The following is a 23,085-nucleotide window of genomic DNA, read 5'->3' as shown; positions in this document are numbered from 1 at the left end:
ATCTGGATCTTTATCGGCAGCATCGGGTGTGTGTGTCGCTCTGCCACACAAAAGACTGGTCCTGAACGCTGAAGGGAGCGTTCTGTGTAAATAGGAGCGCAGGAAAACATAATTAATGAAAAGGTGACCTTCATTTTTGCTATTATCGTGCCGCTTTTGTGGCTGCTCCCTCTATTCAGCTGTAACCATGGTGAGGAGGATTCAAATAGCTGAATTACGTGTGTGTCAACGCAGCGGATCTGAGTTTGGAGATTAACTCTAATCCCAATCTATTATGAGGCGTACTTTGAAAAAAGGTAACATTTTACCTCAATTTGATCATGTCACCGCCAAAGTCCATGCGGCCAGCGTTGGCCCTTCAGTTGTTGCAGACCTGTCCTCCGACAGCGGGGTTTTTCATTCTGAAATGAAATTGCTTTGCTGTTTATCTGTTTTCCATTCCGTGGCCACTTCAGTGCCCGTGCACTCCTCAGTCTCTCTCTCTGCCTCCCACGTCCCCCTTTTTACTTGCCCGCACAATGAAACCTCTAATTGAATGACAATGGCTGACAGACAGGTTTTTCAGACTTTAGGAACTCAATTGCTTTTCCATTTGCCGACCTGTCTGTCACCAACGCTTAATAAGAAGGTTCAGACTATTAAATCAATCAAAACTTCTGTGGTAAAGCCTCACCTTTTGTTTTCCTACCTGCTCTTGGCTTTAAAAGTGTTGCTGGGCAACACATTACAGGTTCTACAGGTTCTTTCACCTTTAAACATTTCAGTTACGTTAAGCTTTACATTTGCACTCTCCTCTTCACATTATAACCTTTTTTATAGGTAGTAACACCACATAGATGATAAATATAACACCGAGACCTCCTTTCTGATTGCTTTTTAATGAAGGATACAGGAAAACAGGAGCATAACGGGGTGTTTGGCAAAGGAAGACATGATGCTCGAGATGAATTTCTCTGCTGACAAAAGGCTGTTGGTGATATTTCCTCGCTCGCTTTTGCCATCCCAGCTGTCTTACGCAGATCTGATGTCCCCCACCCCCCCTCCCTCTGCCCCCTCTGCCCCCGGAGGACGACAGGCTTTCTTTTCAGTCGCTCGTCAGCCAGAAGTGTGTCAGGATGTACACTCTTGTGATGAAGACACTATCTGTTGTATGTGGTGTTTACCTGGACAGCTGGTGTGTGTGTATATGTGTGTGTGTGTGTGTGCGTGTGTGTGTGTGTGTTTGAGGAAAGGACACGTGGCAGGAAATTTAATTTTCACAGTCTTTCCTCTGTGGGTGACTACACAGAGTCCCTGGCAGACTTTGCCCCTTCATTAGCTTTGACCAAATATTTACAGTGCATCGTACGGCATGCCTTGCATCCCGCTTTCCCTTTTTTTCCGGGCCAGGTTTTGAACCGTTTAGAGTAATTTGTGCTCCATTCGGCTGGAGCCGGGCCACGTCCCACTCAGTGGGCCCATGTTGGTGTCTCTGGGATCTTTCCACAGGCGAAACTGGCTCCACCGAGTCTTAACCTACGCCGCGCTTGTCGGATCCACGTTTTCGATTGGATGCCTCTTCATCCGCAGCTACAGCGCACGAACCGCTGGCTTTTATGTGCAAGCACACGCACATGTTTATCACACATTGACAGCCTTTTGTTATGTGCTCTGTGCTCGGCCTTTTCACCTGAAGAGCGCTGATGGAACTGTGCCAAGTTTCCTCACTGAGGAGCTATAGATGTGGCCTGGCCTGAATGCTGGAACTCTGATTCTCTTTGTGCGACCACGGTGGCTTTTGATGGTGTTCGGTTAAACATCGTCCTCGGTATGGCTGCAGAGTCTGCTCACAGTGACTGTAATATAACCCTGGGCCCACAGGAGGCCTGTATCAGCCCCTGCCATCAACCAAATAACATTTACAGAGCATTAGGTGCTTTTCGGCTGTGCCTGCCCTGAACAAGTTTGGCCGCGCTTCAAAGCTGTTCTCTTTTTTTGGCGGCGAGCCTAAGTGCCGTACACTTTGTGGCGGGGAAGTGCCAGCTGAGCGTGCTGGTCCTTCTTCCCTACTTACCGCCTTCCGTCCTGACTCCTTCTCATATATCCTGGTGCCCCGATGACGACCAGAAAAAATGCAGCCGCTCCAGAGAATAATCAGAGTCACAGACACAAAACTGAATCGTCCAGTCATTTCAGATACAACTCTTTTATTTAGCTCCTTCATTTACATTTACATCTTTTCCTCTGTAGCCTTGTGCTGTGGTTCCATTGAGCAGTGCAGTTCCACTCAGGACTGCACAGTGGGGTTTGATAAAATGGCTTTTTTTTTGTCCAAATGAAGATGGCTGCATTAGTGGGCCATCAAAGCTACTCAGACATGCTCCTAAATGCGTAGTTGTTTCCCTAAACATTAAACAAATAGTTTAGCTGTAATAAAATTGCTTAATCTCATGAGGATTTCAAATCTGGTAATTCCAACAACTGGTGTCCCGTGTTGCAAAATAAATGTAGCAGCGTATTCAATTAGCCCCGATTCTCCTGTCCTGCTGCTGCTGCAGGCGCGTTTGATGTATCGCTGAGCACACGCAAGTCAAGCCTCATTAAAAACAGAAGCGGCAGAAAAACAAAAACTAGGATTTATTGCCCGCTAGTGCTCCTTTTGTGGTTGTATTTCCCATCATCCTTTGCCCGGCGCAGACACACTTGAATCAAAGCTGTTATTGCCGTAGAGATGACACCCTGGACACCGTCTGGGTCCTGGTTCTCTTTAGGTCATTGCTCTGAATGTGCAGGGTCACCTCCAGGAGTCTGGGGGTCTGCTCGGAACCAGACGGACGCGCACGTCATGACAAAATTGATCGATGGTTTCTTTGACAAAAAAAAAGTCTGAAGTCGGACTGACTGCGTGCATCCGCCCCTCGTCAGCCCATCTGTTTCTTTCTGGCTCCAGTTTGATTGGCAGGCTCCTAACAAGTATTCTGGTCCTCGTTTCCTACTATAGATTTCCAACTTGAGGGAGTAGGTAAAATAAAGCAGAGGAACCAGGGTGTGTTTATCCTGAAGGGAATAAATTCTGCCCTCATGGCCTTCTGCAGAGTTTGACTGCTTTCATATGTGTCTAATGATGCTCGCTGGAGCAGCCTGGCATCAGTCGGAATGATGCCTCAACCTCAGCCGTGTCCTCTGGGAAATTCATTACTGTATGATATAGATGCCTCACTGTCGAGCCTTTTCTCACTCACTTTCTGCTAACGACGTGTGCAAAAGTGTGACTGATTTTGTGTAAGGAAATCTTTATTTGATAACGAATGAAGCAAACCTTTGTGGAATTTCCATCTTGCAGGAATAACAGAGAGGATCAATGACGGAGGAAACACAAATTTCCATGTCGCCAGTGGTTGATCGAAGAGGTGTTGCATGAGTGTCAACACTCCCTTTATCATACCTTCAATCATGCCTTCTGTTTTTCCGAATGCGTCAAGCCTATTTGGGAAAAGCCTGGAGCCGAAGTGGAAATAATGCTTCTATTGTCACAGTTCCAGATGGGGGCCCCAGAGCAGGATGGACCCCAGCCTCCCAAAGGAGTGCTCTTGTGGGGCCGTCTCTGAACAGGCCCGGTCTGTGTTGCCAGAGAAGAACCGGAGAGGAGCTCCCCAGCTGACACAGACAGATGATGGCCCTGGTGCTGCAGGGCTAGGGGGCTTTTGTTGAATCCCATCCTGATCAGTGGGATTATACCATAACCCCGGAGCCTGTGTTGCAACCTGTGGCCCTTCAGGCAGAGGCAGGAGCGCCTGTTTATGGCATTATTATATTTCTCCCCCTTTGAAAACACTCCTCCGACCAACCAACACCATCCATTTGCACTTTGGTGCACGTTAAAATGATTTAAACTTGAATCAATCCCCGTTGATTATGTGCCTGACTTTTGAGATTGCTGGCTCCGCCAACTCAACGTCTCGACTTCACATGGTACAAAGGAGCCCTGTGTCTCATTTACACGGCTGTCTGCAGGAGTCGTAATGCAAACGCGAGCGATTGTTTGTTCTCTCGTCTCACCTGTGAGGCTGTCGTCTCGATAACCTAGTTCGCAGACACGCGGGCGAAGACGGGAGCGTCGGGTTGCAGTGTAACGCTGCGAATCAGGATTGCTTTGATTGGAGGAGCTAAAAAGAAAAGAGAGGGGAAAAAAAGCACAAGGGTGCCATTTTTGGAAACAGATCCGTGCTCCCAAGTGCTGCTCTTGTATCGGCCTGGTAACCGTATGCCGATCTGTTTGGTAAGCAGAGACAAAGAGATGAGGAAAGAAAGGAGGCATAAAGATACACATCAACCTCCCTCCCCTCTGTCTTCCCACCCCTGGGTTCCCATGCATGCATGCAGGGCTCTAATCCTGCCTTTTAGGAGTGTAAGTGATAGCCTTGTGTTGCACTCAAATGGGTCCCATCTGATGGGACTGGTAAAGTCATTCTTGCACCGCATTCCAGGGTGGAAACCTGGTGTGGAAATGGTTAAAGATTCCATCTCTCCTTCTAGTTAATGGCAGCAGTATGGTAGCTTCTCTTCCCTCTTATCTCTTCCCCTTTACCCTGTTATCATCACTAATTCAACAGTAAAGGGTGCCTTTTCCTTTGCATTCTGTCCTTTATTGGCCCTCGCTGTCCCAGGCAGGCGGGGCTGCGCTCTCTGCCTGACTACCCCCAGAGACACGCCCTCTGCTCTTATCTCTGCCATAAATCCCTCTTAAATCCACTAATCACGGATTAATGGCACTCCAGATAGGGAATGCCCTGCTGTGCTCGGTTTTCCTTATCACAGACCCATATTCCAGCTCATTCTTTGCTCAGCTGATCATCTGATAGGCGGCGTGATGACACGGGTCAGTACCTTCTCGCGCGGCGACTGTAAAACTTAGCAACTCTTTATGGGATGCTGTGACCTCACGTATCTTTATGGGCCGAGGGAAATTTGAACTTTACAACGCTGTATCTCCTGCAGAATCTCACGCAATCTGACCTAGGCGATGATTGTTTGTGAAGATGTGTGAGAAACAGAGAGGACTGCCACTCAGGAAGTAACGCGCCCTGCCCCCGACTCTCTGCGTCAGGGCGCTGCACCAAAGACGCAAAGGATTTGTGGTTTTTTTTGGTAAAGGATGAAGGTCTGGCAGCTCTCCTCCTCATCAGAGTCTGCCAAGAATGGAGGCATGACAGGCAGAGGCACATTTCCTTTTTCATTTAGCTGAATCACTGGACTGGAACTTATTAGTTCAGCTTGATTGTTTTTCTTTTTCCTGTCTGATTTCTCGCCATCCCCATGCAGAACGTGTTGAGGAGTAACTGTATAGCAAACACAGTATGAGGTTGCCTCGGGGTGTTCATGAGCAGTGAATATCGGCGGGCAGTCACCTTGTAGGTTAGGAATGACCCTGACTAAAAAATTCTCCTTTGTTGGAATTTGATGCTGTTTCAAAAGCTGCATGAAGCCAAAGTTGTAGCTCAAAAACTGATGACTTGATTGTGGAAGAACTGCAGTTTGTAGTCCTCAAAATCTTTATCCCGGCCTAGAAAACCAAAGGTTTAGTCTCTTTTAGGAATGGAAAACAATATGAACTCTCAAATCCACAGACCAGCTATAATTATTGAGTAACCATCTGTCCATAATGCACAGATTGTTTAATTTATTTCTTTTAATCAGATTGTGGGAAACAGTGTACAATATAGAGTTACAGTAAATCAACTTGCATTGCAGAGCGAGAATGAAGATTAGCCTGAAGAGACACAAGAATCAATATGTAGCTGGTAGCCAAAATGCTAATGAGGAATGTAAGCCTCGTGATAATGGACAGCTCAGTGACCTTGGATGCCTGAGAAGCAACATACGCTTGTGATTACACCCAGCCTAATGATTGGAGGGGTAAAGGGAGCGGGCAGACACCCCGAGGTTTTAATGATACAGACGTTTCGGGTGTTGGGGTCACTGTCTGGGTCTGCACCCTTGTGGAAGTTTGGAAGGCGGTGGAGGCTGTTGCTGCCGGGCATGTGAGGGCTTATTGCTTTTAGCAATTAATGAGAAGTCACAGAAAACAGGATTTTTAAAAATTATTATTTTAAAGTTTCTTCGCAGCCAGCGATGGGTCTCTCAAGTGAATTCCAACTTTTTTTCCCTGTGATTTTCTGAGCATAGATGAGGAAAAAAAGAGAAAGAGAGGCAGAGTCCTACAGCAGTTGAGAGGTTTGAGCGAGAGGAAGAATCTGGCCTCGGGCGCCAATCGATCAGATCCTTGCTGTAGAAGTCCCAGCTTCCCTTTGGTGAGGCGCTGCATCGCATTTAGCTCATCTCACATTTTTCTGTCAGCGATTGAAGAGACGAGGGTGGGGGGGGGGGGGGGGGGGTGGAAAATGAGAAAGAGGGGGTGCGGAGGCAGAAGAGAGAGAATAAAGGAGATGCACAGCGCTGAACTTGGCTCAGTAATGAAGCTGTGAAGTATTGGATCTGGTTTCCAGCAGATGCTGTGTAATAACAGAGCGATGTTAGCGCACGGACCATCTGATCGGCCGACAGGGTCGAGGAACTCGCTACGACGTTCCGTACCAGGTTTCTGCTTCCACCTAAGTCATCCTCACGCTTTAAACAAATATGAAACAGTTTAATCCATCCAGTTTCTTTGCAACGTGTTGCAACATGCTGCATGTCGCGGTCTTAATCAGTAGTCATCCACCCCACACAACAGGCTGATCAAACAGCAGCGCAGCGCCGCTCACTGTAGGCCACATCTAAATAGTTAATGGTCTCCCCATAAAACCCCCGAACTTCAGACCCGCATTTCAAATTAGAGAGAAGCTATCCGAATCAGGAAGGGAGCAGGCAGAGCAGATAGCGACGGCGCTCTTCAAAGTCCTCTTTAATAAAACATATTAGGCTTTCCTTGTCCTGTGAAGCATGGCGGCGCTGCTGCTGCTGCTGGGTGGAGTTGCTGCGTCGGTAGTGAGTGGATATGAGTCTCGTTAAACCAACGCTGCGTTCCGAGATAGTGGCTGACCAAAGGGCTGATTCTCATTAGCATACGAAGCTTTACAGCGGGAACAGGTTACAAATTGGGGGTTAATTATCCTTGTACAGCTTCTTTTGGCAGCCAGAATATGCGTTTATTTTATCAGCTATGTTCAGCAGACAAATTAATTCCTGCTCAAAGCCTTTCAGCCACTTTTTTTTGTCGGAAATGCATTCATTCATTATTTACTTGTGTTTATTTCTCCTGCCGCTTCACTTGTTTTCAACTCATCAGTTTAAAAATATCTGCCAGACTCGCAAGTGTTGTTTATCCTCAATAGCAAACACACAAACATGTAATTAGGTGCCAGAAGAGGAGCGCCAGGGAAAACTTTGGGTTGCATGTGACGCATGCAAGATATATGCACTTAATCAGAGGGGCGGAATGAAAAAGAATAACCTATCCTCCCTGTCATCCATATTTAGGGATGACTTGATCGCCGTGTCCTTCACCGAGACACTGAATTAATTACTCCGCACTAACCGCACAATACATTTGCATGGGAGTAATTTATCTTTCTGCAGAGCTGTCGCTGATTATGCTGACTGTACTGAAAAGCTTCAGCGACCACAAGGAGACGCCTTCCTGGCGCATGGGTTCCTGGCGGGGGTGGGTGGGTACTGGGCGAGAGAGGGCACAGGAACGAGGCGCCGTGGCAAGTTCACACGATGGCAGCTAAATAATTTGCTGGCCTGTGCTTCCAATTAGACCCGAGTCTCTTTAATTGGGGCTGAATGAGATCCAAAAGCCCTCCGCTGTGAGATATAGCAAGTAGGATGAAAACCTCTCTCTCTCTCTCTCTCTCTCTCTCTCTCTCTGTGTCTGTGACACACACATACACATATGCTAACTATTGTGTGGGGGCACAGTGTGTGTAAAATCACAAAGTCCCACCCTTCAGGAATTAACAACAGGAAGCTAATTAGCATGTAAAGCAGGCCTGATAGTCAGAGCTGACTGAAGAATAGCAGCGGCAACTCAGATGGAAATTTTAACCCTCTTGGCGCTGCTGCCAGCACATGTAGACGTTCCTACTTTTTAATACTGCGATCTTTTGTTTTTTGCCGCATAAATCGGGCAGAGCTTTGTCTTATCTTTCATCCTTTCATTTCCTTTCTGCCATAAAGCTGTGTTGTTTTTATGAGATGTTAAATCAGGTGTTAGTTTATTGGTTTATTTGGTCTGTATAGGTCACCACAGATGTTTAGATAATTTCAAATTAGATTAGAAATAAATGTCATTCATCATTATTATAGCTTCTTTTAGCCCTTATCATGATACAGTGCATATCTCTATATTTCATTAAATGCTTAGTATAAATCCAAATTAACTGATAATCACAAAAAAATTGTCCTCACAATGTATTTTATATTACAGCCCTATACAAAATCGATCTAAATTTATCTTGGCATTGCAATACATTATAATTAAATCTTAATTTCCTGCATGACTTCTCTCATAAGAGGATGTTGTCACCCATAAGTAGCACAAAATAAGATATAGAGTTTGTAAATGAATCTTTATCATTTCTCTTCAGGATCTCGTCTCCGCCAAGAGGACACCCCGCCCCGGATTGTGGAGCACCCATCTGACCTGATCGTTTCCAAGGGGGAGCCCGCCACTCTCAACTGTAAGGCGGAGGGTCGGCCGACCCCAACTGTGGAGTGGTACAAAGATGGCGAGCGGGTGGAAACGGATCGGGACAATCCCCGGTCGCAGCGCATGCTGCTGCCCAGCGGCTCCCTCTTCTTCCTTCGCATCGTCCACGGACGGCGCAGCAAACCGGACGAAGGTTCCTACGTCTGCGTTGCCCGCAACTACCTGGGGGAGGCGGTGAGCCACAACGCCTCACTGGAAGTAGCCAGTAAGTGCAGCGTCTGTTGCTCTTTACGTCTGGTGTGGGTGCAAACTGAAAGTGGGGCTGTAAGTATAGCGTGGAGGTTTCTGGTTTCCTCCAGTGTTCTGATGTTCAATGTGCTCGGTGAATTGGATAATCTCTTAGGAGATGGGCAGGATGTGCTCGGCCCGGCGGGTCTCTGTAGACCTGCGGAGCCTTGGGGGAGAAATGGCCTGATCATTCCGGGGTGAGTGCTCTTCTAAAGGGCCCTTAGTAGGTGGCCAGGGGCTACAATGGGAACAAAGCCCTCTCTGTTTTGGCCTCAATTCTGCTTTTTGTCAGGAAGACTGATATGAGGTTTTATATTAAGAACAACGCAACCATTCCACCTGTGTGTTGCCTTTGTTCTCAATCATTTAGCTCACGTTGGGTATTCCAAAAAGAGGCTAGCTTTGATATTACCTGGATTCTAGGGTCAGAGGACAGTTGGCAGCCAGTAGGTATGGCGCAATAATCCTTAGAAAGCATTTAGTCTCTTTGTGAGTGGTGACTTGTGTTGACAAATTCGTTCTCATGATTATTTAGAGGCTGCTCTCCTCGGTGAGGTCACCGCCGCAGATACAGTATCTCTCCGCTCTCTCAACTGGCTGAGAGTGAAGTCTGAGGAGGCGAGCTCGGATATCATCCTGTCTTCCAGCGCGGCCAGAGGCTGTCACCAAGCGGCTCGCTGTAATCTAATCAAGATGGGGAAAGAAAGAAATGCGTGCGTGTCTGCTTGTATATGTATGCGGCGGTGGCTATGATGCTAGATGGTGGCACATTGGCGCGCCATATTTTCCCTCTTTGGAGTCTGCTAAGTAAAATATAAAGCCACAAGTATCAGATCAGAGACCTTTACAGGCTTCCTGATCAGACGTTGGGGTTTTATATGATGTATTGCAAGAGCCCTGCCATTAAATTGAGCATACAAGCCCTCTGCAGATGATCAGAGAGGAGATGAGCCGCAGTGCAGCATGGAATGGGAGCGTTCCAGTTGGTCGTTTGTCCTGATATAGCTGCCTATATTTAATGCTAGTCTGACCTGTCAGCATCATACAAGTTAAATGTAAAGTAATTTACACAGCTTATGATGCTATTTAATTACCTCATCTTTTCCCCTCTGGCAGGTCATTAACTGGTTTTGAGAGGAGGGTTTTTGGAAAATCAAGACTCCCAGTTCAGTGTGTACAAAGTTCAAACAGACCCTTAATGACAAGCCACCGGGCTTCGGCCCTCTCTCCCCAGCTCTGTGTTGTGTCTCTCGCTTTGCTCCCCGTCGTTTATGTTTAACTACATATAATTATGTTTTTGGAATGACCGGGCTGAAGCTCTGCCCCAGGAAAACGGCCATAGAAAAATAAAAATGGCACACACGCACTGAAATGTTTTTATGGGGCTGTATTTTAATTCCGGAGTGGAGAGAACTGCTTGTCACAATTCTGACTCACGAGGGAGTTTTTTTTTTTTTTCAAGAAGCCCTCTGATGCCAGGTTGTCATGGACGGCACTTGTCAAGCCTTAGCAGTTGCGTGTTGCACTCAGAGTCGACTCGAGTTGATGGAACAGCCTTTTCATTCCAATTCAAAGCCCAAAGAAGGAAGTCATGGCTTTAATTCTGTTTACTTTGCCTAGCTCCCCTCTCCGCTAACATTTTGACTTTAAAAGCTAAAAACACAACATTTCAGATGTGTTATTCTAAGAGCCTGGCTTTTACAGTTTCCCCGACTTGCCAGCGATTGTTAGCATAATCCAAATTTCAACAAGTCCTGTTTTGTCAGACTGGAGGAGCTAACCCAGTTTGTTTGGTTTATCATTAACCACATGTACAGTACAGCTCGCAATCTCTCCATCACAGGCCCTTAACTCAAAGCCAAAGCTAATGCATTTACCATTAATCCTGCTCCCCCTGCTTTCAGACAAACCCAAGATATCTTTCTTTTCCTGTGATATTATTGGAATTTCTCGTACTGTAACCTGAACTTGGACTTCCTCTGTGCGCAACCTTTGCCTGGTGGAAAAAAGCTAACAGTTAGCTCTCCCAAAGAAAGCCGTCTTCATTTCTAGTGTTTGCTGATTTTTGTACCCGAGCACATTGTCACGTCGCTGTTTTTGCTTAGCTAATGATAATGTACCAACGCAAAAGCAAACTACAGGTGGGTAGAGGAGTGTGTAGTAGTGATACCTCAAAGTAATTTCCTTTTCCCTCCTCTGTGTGAGGCCCTGGAAAGCTCTATGAATAGCCTGCTTCCCTGTTCCTAGATACAGAGATAGCAGAGCGAGGTAGCGCACGGCCCGTTGCTCCACTTGAGTGGGAGATAACCCCATGGCCCCATGTCTAGTGGCCTGGCTGACTGAACACATTTGGCTGGAGGCCTCCGGTCCATACGGTGGCCCCTCTCTCTAGAGATGGGGTTCACATTTTTACAGTGGCTAATAACAGAAACGATGGGATGTTTTCTTGAGTGACGTCAGACGTCTCTGTCAGGGCAAGCCGCCGCTGGCTGGCTGATAATGGAGATGAAAGTTTGGGGCGTCACATGTGATAAAGGGCGCAGAGATTAGATGCTGCGCATATGGGACCCACTGGCATATATTGCCCGCTCTGAAGAGTTGATCATGTCTTCTTCAGGAAAGTCACTTGTAGGTCATCTACTCATGTTGGGCCTCATTGGCACAACCACTCCTCCTAAGTTTATTGTTTCTCATATTTCCTTCATCCCCCGCCCTCTGCCACCTCGCCTCTTTGCACCTCAGTGTTTGCACACTGATTCCACAGGAGTCTTGTACCGAGGTGGATTTTTTCACAACCCGGTGGCAGACTTGTTGTTTATTTGTCAAGATATTTGCTTTACGTTTACTTGCTACAAGCACTAAAGTGCCATGGCTTTGAATTTCAATGAGGCGCTTTTGGCTTTTTAGAGAGTTTCGGTACAATGGAACGCGAGTAAGTGTGGCGAGAGCAAGGGAAAGTAAAGAGACGGGAAGAGGTTGAGGGAGTATCAGCAGAATGAGAGCGAGGGAGAAGCAACGCCTGCAGAAGCAGTGATGGCAACCAGCCAGTTGACTGGAGGCAGCGTGTGTTGCAGCTTTGTGGCTGTTATTTGTCTCAGGGAGGTTCAGAGCAAATTGGTGTGAACGGCACAGCCGGGGTCTGCCTCATGAGTCAACACGCAGCCAAAGTGTGGGATCCTGAGCGTAGGTTGTCTCTGCACCGTACAAAGCTGTGTGTGTTAGAGAGAGGGAGACAGAGAGAGCATGCGTGGCTGTTTAAACTGAACTCTACTCGCTTTCACACCTACAAAGAGCCGCGTGCCTGTTGTCGACTTTACAGTACGTCTGCGGTCGTTCCTGTTGAATATCGACTGCCGGCTGCACCAGTCGACTGGTCCTTCTCCAAAAAGGATGGTGGACGCAGCCGCCCCTGGTTTAACTAAACTCCCACTCATCCACATAGTTGCCAGCTTCTATTTTTTCCGCACAACCACCTTTTTAATTAATTCATGTATTCAAGGAGCTTTGTTTTATCATGCGTGTTGCATGCGGTCTAGCATATTTAGCACCTCAGGGTGTTTGCATAAATCGACGAAATCCATGTAATTAAACTTGCAACATGTGTTTGCTGGGTTTAATCAATACTTAAATGCCATTTAAAACAATAGCTTTCTGCAGCGTGCAACAGGGCCTGCATTCTAACCAGACTTGATTGTTTTAGCAGAAGAAGCCAGCGATGACAACGGGAACGTCTGTTTCTCTTTTAGTGATGTAAAATGTGTCAAATCACAGACTTATTTGGTCGTTTTTGAAAACACAAAGGGCGAAAAACCTCGCCTACGCATGGCCCTCCCCCACAAAAACGAAAACTGCTGGTGGGACAGGAGGTCGAACACTGAAACAAACAAATGCTCGGGGGGCGGGGGGGTGGTGGGGTGGGGGGGTTGTAGCAGCAGATAATAGCCACGGCACACAGAAAAGCCGATTTTTTTGGATTTCCAGGTGCTTTGTGTGGGCTTACAGCGAACACTGGCACTGAGCCTGTGCAGAATGTCCCACCCTGAGGAGTGTGAGACAGCAGGATGAATGACCTCTCACACACAAATGAAACCTCAGCTAGATTGGATGAGCCGGGATGTGTAGCGTTTAGAAAGTGTGTGTTTGAGACAATATGTCTGCTTGTTTTTGCTATTGCTGGGCATTTGAACAATGGCGGGTGAAGCTGGAAATGTCTGAGTCAGACATTTCCAGCTTTATTATGGCAAAAGAATTGTTTGACATCAGAGTCCTCAAACATTTAAGAGTCGCGTGACTCCCATGCTAACTAAGATAAAGCAAGATACCTCAGCCATGATCTGATCACCCAGCTGTCGCCTGGAATAAAATACCCCAGTGTTCTGTCGTATTTTGACAGTTTTTGCCTGATTATTCTGTCATAATAAAACTAAGACAGATAATAACATGTCTCAGTTGTGCTGAACGTAGCCCTCTTCGTCTCCTACGCCTCTTGGAAAGCTGCGCTGTATCAACAAGGGAGGAAATGCTGACATATGGAGTCCACTTGAGACACTTTCCTGTGTTTCTACAAAAGTTCCTGCAGCCAATTCATCTGCTCACGCTGACATAATCCAGATATCTCGGGATGTCACTGAATGCACCGCGCTGTCGCGGCGCTTCTTTTTGCGGGTGTTTGGATACCACGTTTTATTCAGGTCACCACAGTGGCTACTTTTTCCGGCTGTAATCTTGACCTCGGAACGGAGCGAAGCATCATCATGAGTAGGATGGATGTTGGGTTCTAGCTTATTGAAGAATGATATTAAGGTTATGCAGTGCCTTCTAGAGCAGATTAGATATGAGTGTGAGGGCTCTTGAGCGCAGTGGTTCTGTCTGAGCACTCAGGAGCCCTGCAGATAGTGGGGTCCTCCATTTCTGTCTGTGCTGTCTTCATGTAAGTGTGTGAGGCTCCCATTTGGTTTTTATCTTTTATCAGAATGTTTCCATATTTGTTGGTGCTGTGCCTGTGGTGTCTCACCCCCTGTGATAAAAGCTTCCAGTGGTTTACGCGCGTGTGAAAACCGGGCGAATTTATTCGCTGCTCGCGCAGATCTCGCTCGTAATCTCCCGTCCAGTGTGCGTCTGGGAGGCCGGCGTGTGCACGCAACGCGTACTTGCACTGGGGTGTCTAGTCATATGACGAGGTGTTCGGCTCGGTTGACACGCTCTGGTTATTAAACCTGGGTTAAGCTCCCCGCTTGTAACCTTCTATCATGCCCTCTGATCCGAGACGACAGAGTTGGGGGGGGATTAAGGGTTTTGGAGACTGGGCCTTGAAGGATTTTCAGACAACAATTTTGGCACAGTCAGAAAAATATGCTCAAGGGGCAGACTCAAGGCGAGCCTGTGTGATGCCTCTTCTCTTCCCTTGTACCCTTTTCTCAGCTTGAGCCAAAAAAAAAGGCTTCATTTAAGACCGTTGTGAGGGCCAAGACGTGGGAGAAGAAGGTGAGAAAAGGTATCTGGAACTTCTGAAATCAAATTGTAGCGTCTAGTCAAGCCTGAAGTGAGCTGGCGGGGGGGAGCACTGGGCCTAAATGCAGATAATGATCTGCCCGGTGACATCGGACTGGAAGTGAGACGTGGTCAGATGGTCTCGGGCCTGCCATCACTCAATGACAAACACAAACACAGGATCCACGGAGGCATCCACCTGTCATCTAATTGTCCTTGGTTGCTGTGGGAGCTAATCTGATCATTAGTGCAACAATTGGGAGAAAATTAGGTTCTCCTTGTTGTCACACAAGGGCACGATCTAAAATAGGATCAAATGAGGGTGACTCAGGGCTCATTATCACTGTGTGGTTTTTATGCAGTCTTTCTGTTATTCTGGCCCTTGGTAATGCCGACAGTTCATCTTTAATCCCCAGATATTCCGCATGCTAAGATCTCATGTTACAAATAGAGGGATTGGCGACATTAACAGAGCCGCAGTGCACTTACAACAGCAGTTATAAAAAGAAAGGGTACGCCTTTTAAATCAGAGAAACGTCACTGAAAGTATGCGGGCCGCCCTCAGGTTTGCGTCTGTGTTAAAAATATAAAATTCTAACGGGGAGCAAAAGGACAGGGCTGACTGGAGTTATTGATAACAGGACCAAGTCGCGCTCACCTCTCCTTTGTGCTTGCCTGACCTTTCTAAGCAGGGTGTGGCAAGGGCACAAAAGGTTCTCCATGTAACCATATACTGCAAAGAGCCAGATAAAAGACAGACAGGGGCGACGTCATGTGTAAAAGGAGAAAAGTGGAGAGGATCTATTGAAAATTCAAAGAGTAGGCAGTTGCTGTGGGTCAAGCTGAAATAGCTGACATGTGACTCAGTGTGGCCTGGTATTATGTGACCCTAGCGCTGGTGTTATGTAGGCTTGGGGCGACATTTCTATTCTTCCTCCCAGACCTTCCTCCATCCATGCTTCTCTTTTGCTGTGCTAGTGTCAGATTCTAATCTGTCCTTGGTGCCACGGCTCCATTCGGCTGATTGCCTTCCACCTGATGGATGGGACAGAAAGCCCTTCGGTAACTGGGCAGGTTTTACCCAATCCTTCACCTCTGTAAAAATAGTGTTTGACATTTGCCCAAGTTGGTTTTCAACACCTATTTAAACAGAATACCCTCCCAGTACCTCCCATGTATCCACAGACCGTCACATATTTGAATTTGGTGCCGCTACTCTGCAAATTCTTCTGCCACCTTTGAAGGTTATGCCAATAATGGTGCTGTGGTTGCGGATCTTGCTGGGACCCGGCCTTTACGCCCAGCCTTGTTTTCCCCCCGCCAATGGGATTAGTGAGGATTGCCGACTCTGCAGGTGGAGCTATAAGTTAATTTGCCCCACTGTTTAGAGCTATAATAGGTTATTGATCGCCTGACAGGGATGCAAGATGCAGCGTAGAAGGGCAACGAAAAGGTAGCGAATAAGTTAATCATCGCTCAGTGTGTTGCCGGGATTTAATCACGTTATCTGTGCTTCACCGCTGCCATGTTAATTTGTTTGCAGCCCAGGAGTTGGACAGACTGGTGTAAGACAGGTTGAGGGGAGCCTGCGGATTTCACAAAACCTGTCCTCAGCTGTGTTTGCGGGCCTGGTCCTCCCTGTCTGGGACCCGCCTCTCTCCTGCGGGATACAGGCTTCCCAGGGCCTCATCTGAATTCAAGCTAAGGTTAATTTTAGCTGTACTTTTAGAGTGGCGACCTCCATCTGCTTTAGCGCTGCTCAGGTTGTCTGAAAAACATCAGGCTGTCCTCTGAGCTCCAGACCATAACTGCCAGACAGCTGGTTGAGCCATTACTTATTTCTTCCTCTTTCCTTTCCCATGCTAAATTGCTCCTCTGCATGTGTATCAGGAATGAGCATGTGTGTGCATTTTGCAGAGGAACTCTTGACCATAAAGACTGTCATCATACACACGTTCTTGCTACAGGGGGCTACCTGGAAACATCAACCAGTCCAACCACAGCTGTATTCCACTGCCTCTGTATGTTGACCAGTCCTTTTTATGCCGCTCTTTTGCCTCAATGCTCAGCAGAAACATCAGACTGGTGTGAAGAGAGTTCAGTATGGTTCTGGACAGTGTGGATTTGTTGTTCATTGCGGTCCACAACGGCTTCCTGGCTGGTTAAAATTCTAGTGTCCAGCATGTCGGTGAGTTTCACTCTGGCCTGTGTTTACAAAAGAAGAGACAAGATCGGGGGGGACTGCAGATGGAGTCTGCCCATGATTCAGCCTGTCTTCTATCAGTCCGTCTGCACTCAGATACAGAGCTGACCAAAAGAAAAACAATGGCAGGGAGAGGAGAGAGGTGAAAGAGTGAGACAGTGTAAACACAGAGACAAAGATATGGTGACCTCGCACCCCATCACATATACACACTGTCACTGACCTGATGGCCACATTCTTCCCTGGCAACAACGGCGGCAAGCAAGAAAGCCCAGCTTTAAGCTAAATCTGATGCTTGGATTATCTGTGATTCCAGGTACCAAACCCAGCTTCACCTCCCACAAAAACCTTCATGTGATTTAAAGTTATTGCAAAGAATTTTGCGCTTTGAGATCAAATGCACAGCAGGAACTTTCTTTGGGAAGGGAAAACAAAGATGGAGGAGAAAAAAGAATCATCAAACCGAAAAAACAACGGACAAGCTGTAATTAAGGTTTGGATGAGAGAGAGTAGACGGAGGCGGCTCCAGTTGGACGGAGGCTCGGCGCTGGCATGTGAGGGGAAGATAAAGAGGACAGGTGGTGTTCTGTTCTCTCAAAGATCTCTGGCAGCTGGCAGCACTCTGCTGCGTGCCCGCTGCCTCAGAATCTATGCGTGCGTGTCCCTGCGTGTGTGATATACGTGTTTGTCTGACATTTGTTTGTGCATTGCTACATGTGGCTGCAGCCGGTGGCCGCCCGAGAAAAGTAGATGTATACAAAGTCAGTCACACCTTTTGCGCCTGTTCTGTTTATAGCAATTGCATGTCTTACTTCTGTCGGGGTGCGAAGGAAGTGGTCCAAGGGCTAGGTTTGGATGGTTTTGGACTCTATTTCAACCCACCACGATTGCTAATCTAACAACTAATTTATTCAAATTTTCCAAAAAAATGATCAACACGCTTCTGCTTTTATTGGGGAAAAAAAAGGGCTACCACTCCAAGCACTCACACGCTACGTGCGAGTGCGACTAATTTGCGGAGCACCCTGTGGTTCAATCTCAATATAAACTACTCTCATGCTAACTTGCTGTTAATAACCTGCAATGATTCTTGAATAAATTACTGTTTAATAGTTGTCAACAGATGTGTCTCATATAGGAACCCAGCGAGCAGTGTCAGAGTGGGGAAATACGTTCTGTAAATGGCCACATTATATCCCTGCAGATGAGTTTTTCATTGGTCTTTGTCTTTTGGACTTTGCCTCTGTTAAAGACTCGCGATATTTGCTGATAGTCAGGGTCAAGCTTATTGAATCAGGCATTCAATTGCTTTATGTAATTATGGCACTACTGTACTGTCAATCAATACAGCAGAAGTGAGGCCATACAGATGTCAAAGTAATAGCGCGATAATGGGAGTTGCTGTAAACACAGCCTACAGCAAACAGACACGAATAATCATGTTCCGTCGTGTGAGCTGTGGGGAAATGGAACAACTGACCCTGCAAGCTATGGAAATGAAAGAATTTCAAATACAGAATTATATGATCTGGTTCCGTTGAGGCAAAAACGTTACAACTTTGGACACCTCTTAATCCTTTCTAAGAGAATTCCCCAGCAGGTTTTCAATGTTAAATTCCTCTTGTGTTACCTTGGCAGTATGTCGAGTTCATGTACGACGGTTAGTCCGGCGTTCTTTACCCTGTTGGCTTTGGCCTTGTTCCACACGCGGTCCCTTGTTTGATTTAGAGGCGTAGCCACCGAGAAGAGCTCGTGTCATCTAAGTGGCGGACTGCTTTTGTTTGCAGGACAGGGAAGGAGATGGCACAAACTGGGTCAGAGGCTCTTATTTGCTGTTGGCAAACAGTCAGTCTCGCTCACTCACCACTGCGGCCTGACATTTGGCTTCCACCCCCTTGGCATTGCACTGTTTGTTCACACCGTAAATTGCTCTTAAACTCCATCCGACTCTGATTGAGGCTCCGAGCAGATTATCAGTTTTATTTATCTATTGTTCACCATTATAAGTGCCCCCCCCCCCCCCATCCTCTTTACTTTTGACAAGAACTTGTTTGAAGCTATTATAATTCCTTTCTACTCCCCGACTTCAAGGGAACAGTTGGCCTGCACCTGATCTATTGATGTTTCACGTCCCAGAGGTCACCCTAACTTTCTTGTGTTTTGTTGAGGGGGGGAAATCCTACCCAGAAATAAATTAGCGCTTTAACATAAAACGACATCTGTATCCACTCTCCACCTTCTCGGCACACCTGTCACGATTTATAAGCTACGCCACGCATGAATCTCACTGATGAGAACATATTCCTCATGGAAGCGGCCAAAGTCCGTCTGTACTGACATTAAATATCCCTCCAAGGCCTTGATCACACATCCCTTCAGCCCGTCGCACACATATTTCTTCAATTATCTGCGCCGACTCTTCTAAGAGCACTGTGAGCTTTTCACTCTGAAATATGGGTCTAATCATTCTGCAATCAACAGCTGAGGCCGGTCACCAGATCAATAATTTGTAATTGCTTCAGGCTGAGTGTTTGTTTTTTAGTGAAAATAAGGATTTGTTTCTGCTGCAGAAAAGTTTAAAGATCTCAGATTAGTTGTGCATCACGTCCGTCTCTATCTGTCCTCCCAGCGGCATAAAAGTCCTTATCAAGTCCTGAGCAACAAACTTATCAGATGTTTATCAGAAAATATGGTTTCTTTCATGCTGAATGAAAATTCTACTGTTCTTCCTGAAAGGAAACCACATACAGCTCTGCTTTGTCCTCCAGAAACACATCTGTTATTATAGCTGCCTCATCTGACTATAAATATATTCTTTTGGAGCATCCACTGTTATCCACTGTGGCCATAAAGTCCTTAGGACTCCTATAACATTAACTTTGGCATATGCTCAAGGGCACAAGGAAAATTTCAGCAGAGGATTTTTGTGGTTGTGGGAAAGCAGAGTCGTGTCATTGCATGGATGCGTCCGTAAAAACTGTGGTTTCCCTTATGTACCATGGTTTTTTCAGACACAGATTGTTATTTTCTAACAAATGGTTGGATTTGTGTTTGCCACAGAACATTGAGGGAACATCCTCGTGAGAGAATAGAAAAATCTGAGGCTTGTCAGAGACTCGTATAAAATGTGGGCTCAGTTCTTGTCAGACAGCTTTTTTCTGTCTCATGTCTGGAACCCGTCACCAGAGAGGAGATCAAACTGTCCGTTCCAAACAAACCCTGCAGCCCCCGACCACCGGCTGTTCTCTCCTGAAGGCAGGCGGTAAACAGCATAAACCCTCCGAGCGGGTTTTAAACAAACAGCCTTACGAGGGAAAGTGTGTGTGGCTTTCTGATCAAAAGCCACCGCCTGTGTGAGCGCCGCTCTGTCCCCGTCTGATTTATCCATGCAAGGTGAGATAAGACGTTCCCTCGGCTCCCTGGGTAATCTGCTCAGTCGCAGATGCAGGAGGAGCAGCAGGCATTTAGACAAAAGGTTTGCAGGATAAAAATGTAGGCACGACATGAAACACACACCTGTTTTTTTGGATCCTCATGAATACATTAAAGTAAATAATTAAGTGATAATATTTTATCTACCTGGAGGCGGATATCAAGTAAACTGTAGCTTCAAAAGGTTTGTAACCTTCACCTCTCGCCAAGATTGAAAAAAAGATTGTATTTTTCATCCAAATCTAAAATCTTCATCTGGGGCTTAATTGTTTAGTACATTTGGGGCGTGTTTGTCAGTTTTAAAACACGGCTCAGGCCCTCTTGAACTAACTTAAGCAGCAAATCACAAGTGAGTTTGTGCAACAGAGTAAGATGGATGAGACCCATGGGGAAGTCTTTCAGCGGTGGTGTGTGTGTGTGTGTGTGTGTGTGTGTGTGTGTGTGTGTGTGTGTGTGTGTGTGTGTGTGTGTGTGAGTGTGTGTGGCTCTTACTCGGACCTGCTCTCTGGTTGTACAGACAGGCGCCAGATGCAGCTGATTTATATCCCTGACGTGGCCGTGTTCATCAGGGGCTACGGGCATCGCTCTGTCCCGCTGACAGCCGAGTCTTGTAATTGGCTGACAGACTGAGAACATCTTTTATTGGTCCTGACCAGAGATCCTCAGCTCCCGGCCCGGCGTTCACATCGCGAGAACAAAGCTTAAAACTAGCCAGTTGTCTCCAAGGTAATCAAATGAAGCACTTTGAAGCTAATATTTACTGAAAAATTGACTGGTGAGGCACCCTCTTGCCAGTAGAAACGCACCTTTTTAGGGCAGTTATTAGGGCAGTTATTTTTATTCAGTTATTCATGGGGGCCATAGGCTGGTTAGGGTGAAGGATTTGGGGAAACTGCACTCCCATTGAGGAGAAATATGGGAAAATATGGAAATCTCACAGATTACACGTTCAGTAATGAGCAGCCCATTGATGCAGCTGACAGAACAGTGATGCTGTCCCCAAAGAGCACTTACATGGAGGCTGCATCCCCCCTCGCTGTTTTAAAAGCTGGGTAGTTACTCAACAGTAAGACCGTTTACCTTAAAATTCTCCAGAGGTATACAACTCACCAACTCTTCTCTACACACTGCTCCCTCCTCTTCTGCAGTGGATAATTGCCCCTGAGCATTGAGTTCTTTGAGTTCATTGAGTTCTGACTTTATTTTAACTTTACTGTATATATTCAGACGGCAGCCGGTTTAGTGCTTTTGTTACTTCCTCAATGCTACAATTCCCACTTCTACAACAAAAAAGGACATTTAAAAGACTTCAAATTAATCAGCCACTCTTTTCAGCCAAGGCCCTCTCTAATTCAGCCCGACCCTGAATGTGACCGTGTCATCTGGTTTCCATCTCAGCCGCGTCAGCTGATTGAAAGGCGAAAAAGTCGATGGAGATTCAGTTCCTCCTTATTTATTTATGTTCGGTCATCCCCTATTTTATGTGGCCAAGCAACGGAATGGCGATCTATAGATGGATCCATTGTGGAATGGCCTCACTCTGCTGCACTCGGGAGGCTGGAATGTGCAGCGCACGGCCAGGCCTGAATGGTGTTTTGGGGGGTATGAGCTGTCTACTTTAATCGGCCTCTTTACTGAGTGGGGTGCTTGTTGGGTTTCTTAGTTTTTTGCAGTTGTCAGCCTCTGAGAATTCCGCAGCTTTAAAACGCAGAGCGGCACAATGGCGGCTTTGAAGTGTGTGAAGTATGAGTGTCACTTTTTGACGAGGTCCAGAAAAACAACGTTTTTGCAGCCAGTGAAAAAGAGCTTTGATAAACAATGTTGACAGCTCGCTTGTGTACCAGGAAGTGCGAGCGGAAAGCGGGATCTTTTTAGGTTACAACACATCTGTCACGGCCACAGCGCTGTCCACTTAGTCTGGTTTTGCATCACGCACGCTGTCAAACGCTGACTGACGGCTAAATCTGCTGGCTTACATTAATGCTAAGCTACTGTGTAATTAAATATCAGTTAAACCCTCGCCAAACTACTGAGATATGACCTAAAAAACTGCACCACAGCTCCCGTTTCGGTATCACAGACTGCAACTGATGGGGTTTGAAGATTTTGACTGACAGCTGTTAGCCGTTTGATATTTGGGTTTTTTTGCAAATTGACATTTATTGTAAATAAGGAAGGATATAAAGAAATAGAGTAAGAACATTTTTATAAGATTCTAAGGAGAGTTAAGCCGACGTCCTTTATGCTAAATGCACTTTACACTTAACCGCCTGATTAATGCAGCAGCATTTTAAGTGCTGTAGAGCCGGGAGGACACGGTACGCTCTGGTAAAACATCTCTAATGAAACATCTGTGTTACTCTCTGTTGTTCATTATGCTGTACACAGCAACTGCATTTTGCTTTGCTCTCACGGGGGCCAGAAGAGTTGCCTTCATTAGGGGTGCCTGCAAATGCGCCGTTTTTTTGCGGTGTTTAGTGATGTTTGTTTGTGTGGATTGCCATGCTCGGTAACCAAAAGCCTCTCTAGGTTAGAGCTGACCATCTGCACCCCTCAGTTGTTTGTCCAGTTGCAGATGTCTGCTTTGAGGGGTCCGTCCCTTGTCCTCTGCTCTCCTGTCCAGATGTTTGTCCTTCGGGTTTGTGCTGGGAAAAAACACAGAGCACGGATGTGTGAAGCGACTCTGGAATTTAGAAACGACTACTCGAGGCAACGCAGGGCTGTTGTGAGAGTTGGAAAATTAGGTGTTTTGGAGTAGAAAGAAAGAAAGAAAGAGCCGCTGAAAGGCTTGTGGTGGTCCATTATAATGTGGGGTCTCGACTGTCACAGGAAAGAGATGTGATGGATGTGAAAAAAAAAGACTCAGCACTCACAGCAGGGTGCCAGATAAAGTAGACCACTTAGGAAGTTTGTAAAAAAGGAAGGACATGACCCCCTCCACACACACACACATTTACACACACTTCTACATATATGGATGCGGTAGATTTATAAAATATAAAGATATATAGTGAATTAGGAAATAAAGACCCTTTTGTTT

General features: G+C 46.4%; 1 protein-coding gene across 6 annotated transcripts in view; it reads left to right on the top strand.

Moving 5' to 3' along the window:
- robo1 (roundabout, axon guidance receptor, homolog 1 (Drosophila)) overlaps positions 1-23,085 on the top strand; it is a 143,518-nt gene that overhangs the window by 50,864 nt on the left and 69,569 nt on the right. For all 6 annotated transcript variants that reach the window (XM_057049322.1, XM_057049324.1, XM_057049321.1 and 3 more), the window contains one exon: positions 8,571-8,897. In XM_057049322.1, the coding sequence (XP_056905302.1) occupies positions 8,571-8,897 (327 nt within the window). The remainder of the gene's footprint in view (positions 1-8,570; positions 8,898-23,085) is intronic.

The sequence above is a fragment of the Takifugu flavidus genome, chromosome 12 (genome assembly GCF_003711565.1).
Source record: "Takifugu flavidus isolate HTHZ2018 chromosome 12, ASM371156v2, whole genome shotgun sequence".
NCBI lineage: Eukaryota > Metazoa > Chordata > Actinopteri > Tetraodontiformes > Tetraodontidae > Takifugu > Takifugu flavidus.
This window is presented reverse-complemented; position numbering and strand designations above follow the sequence as displayed.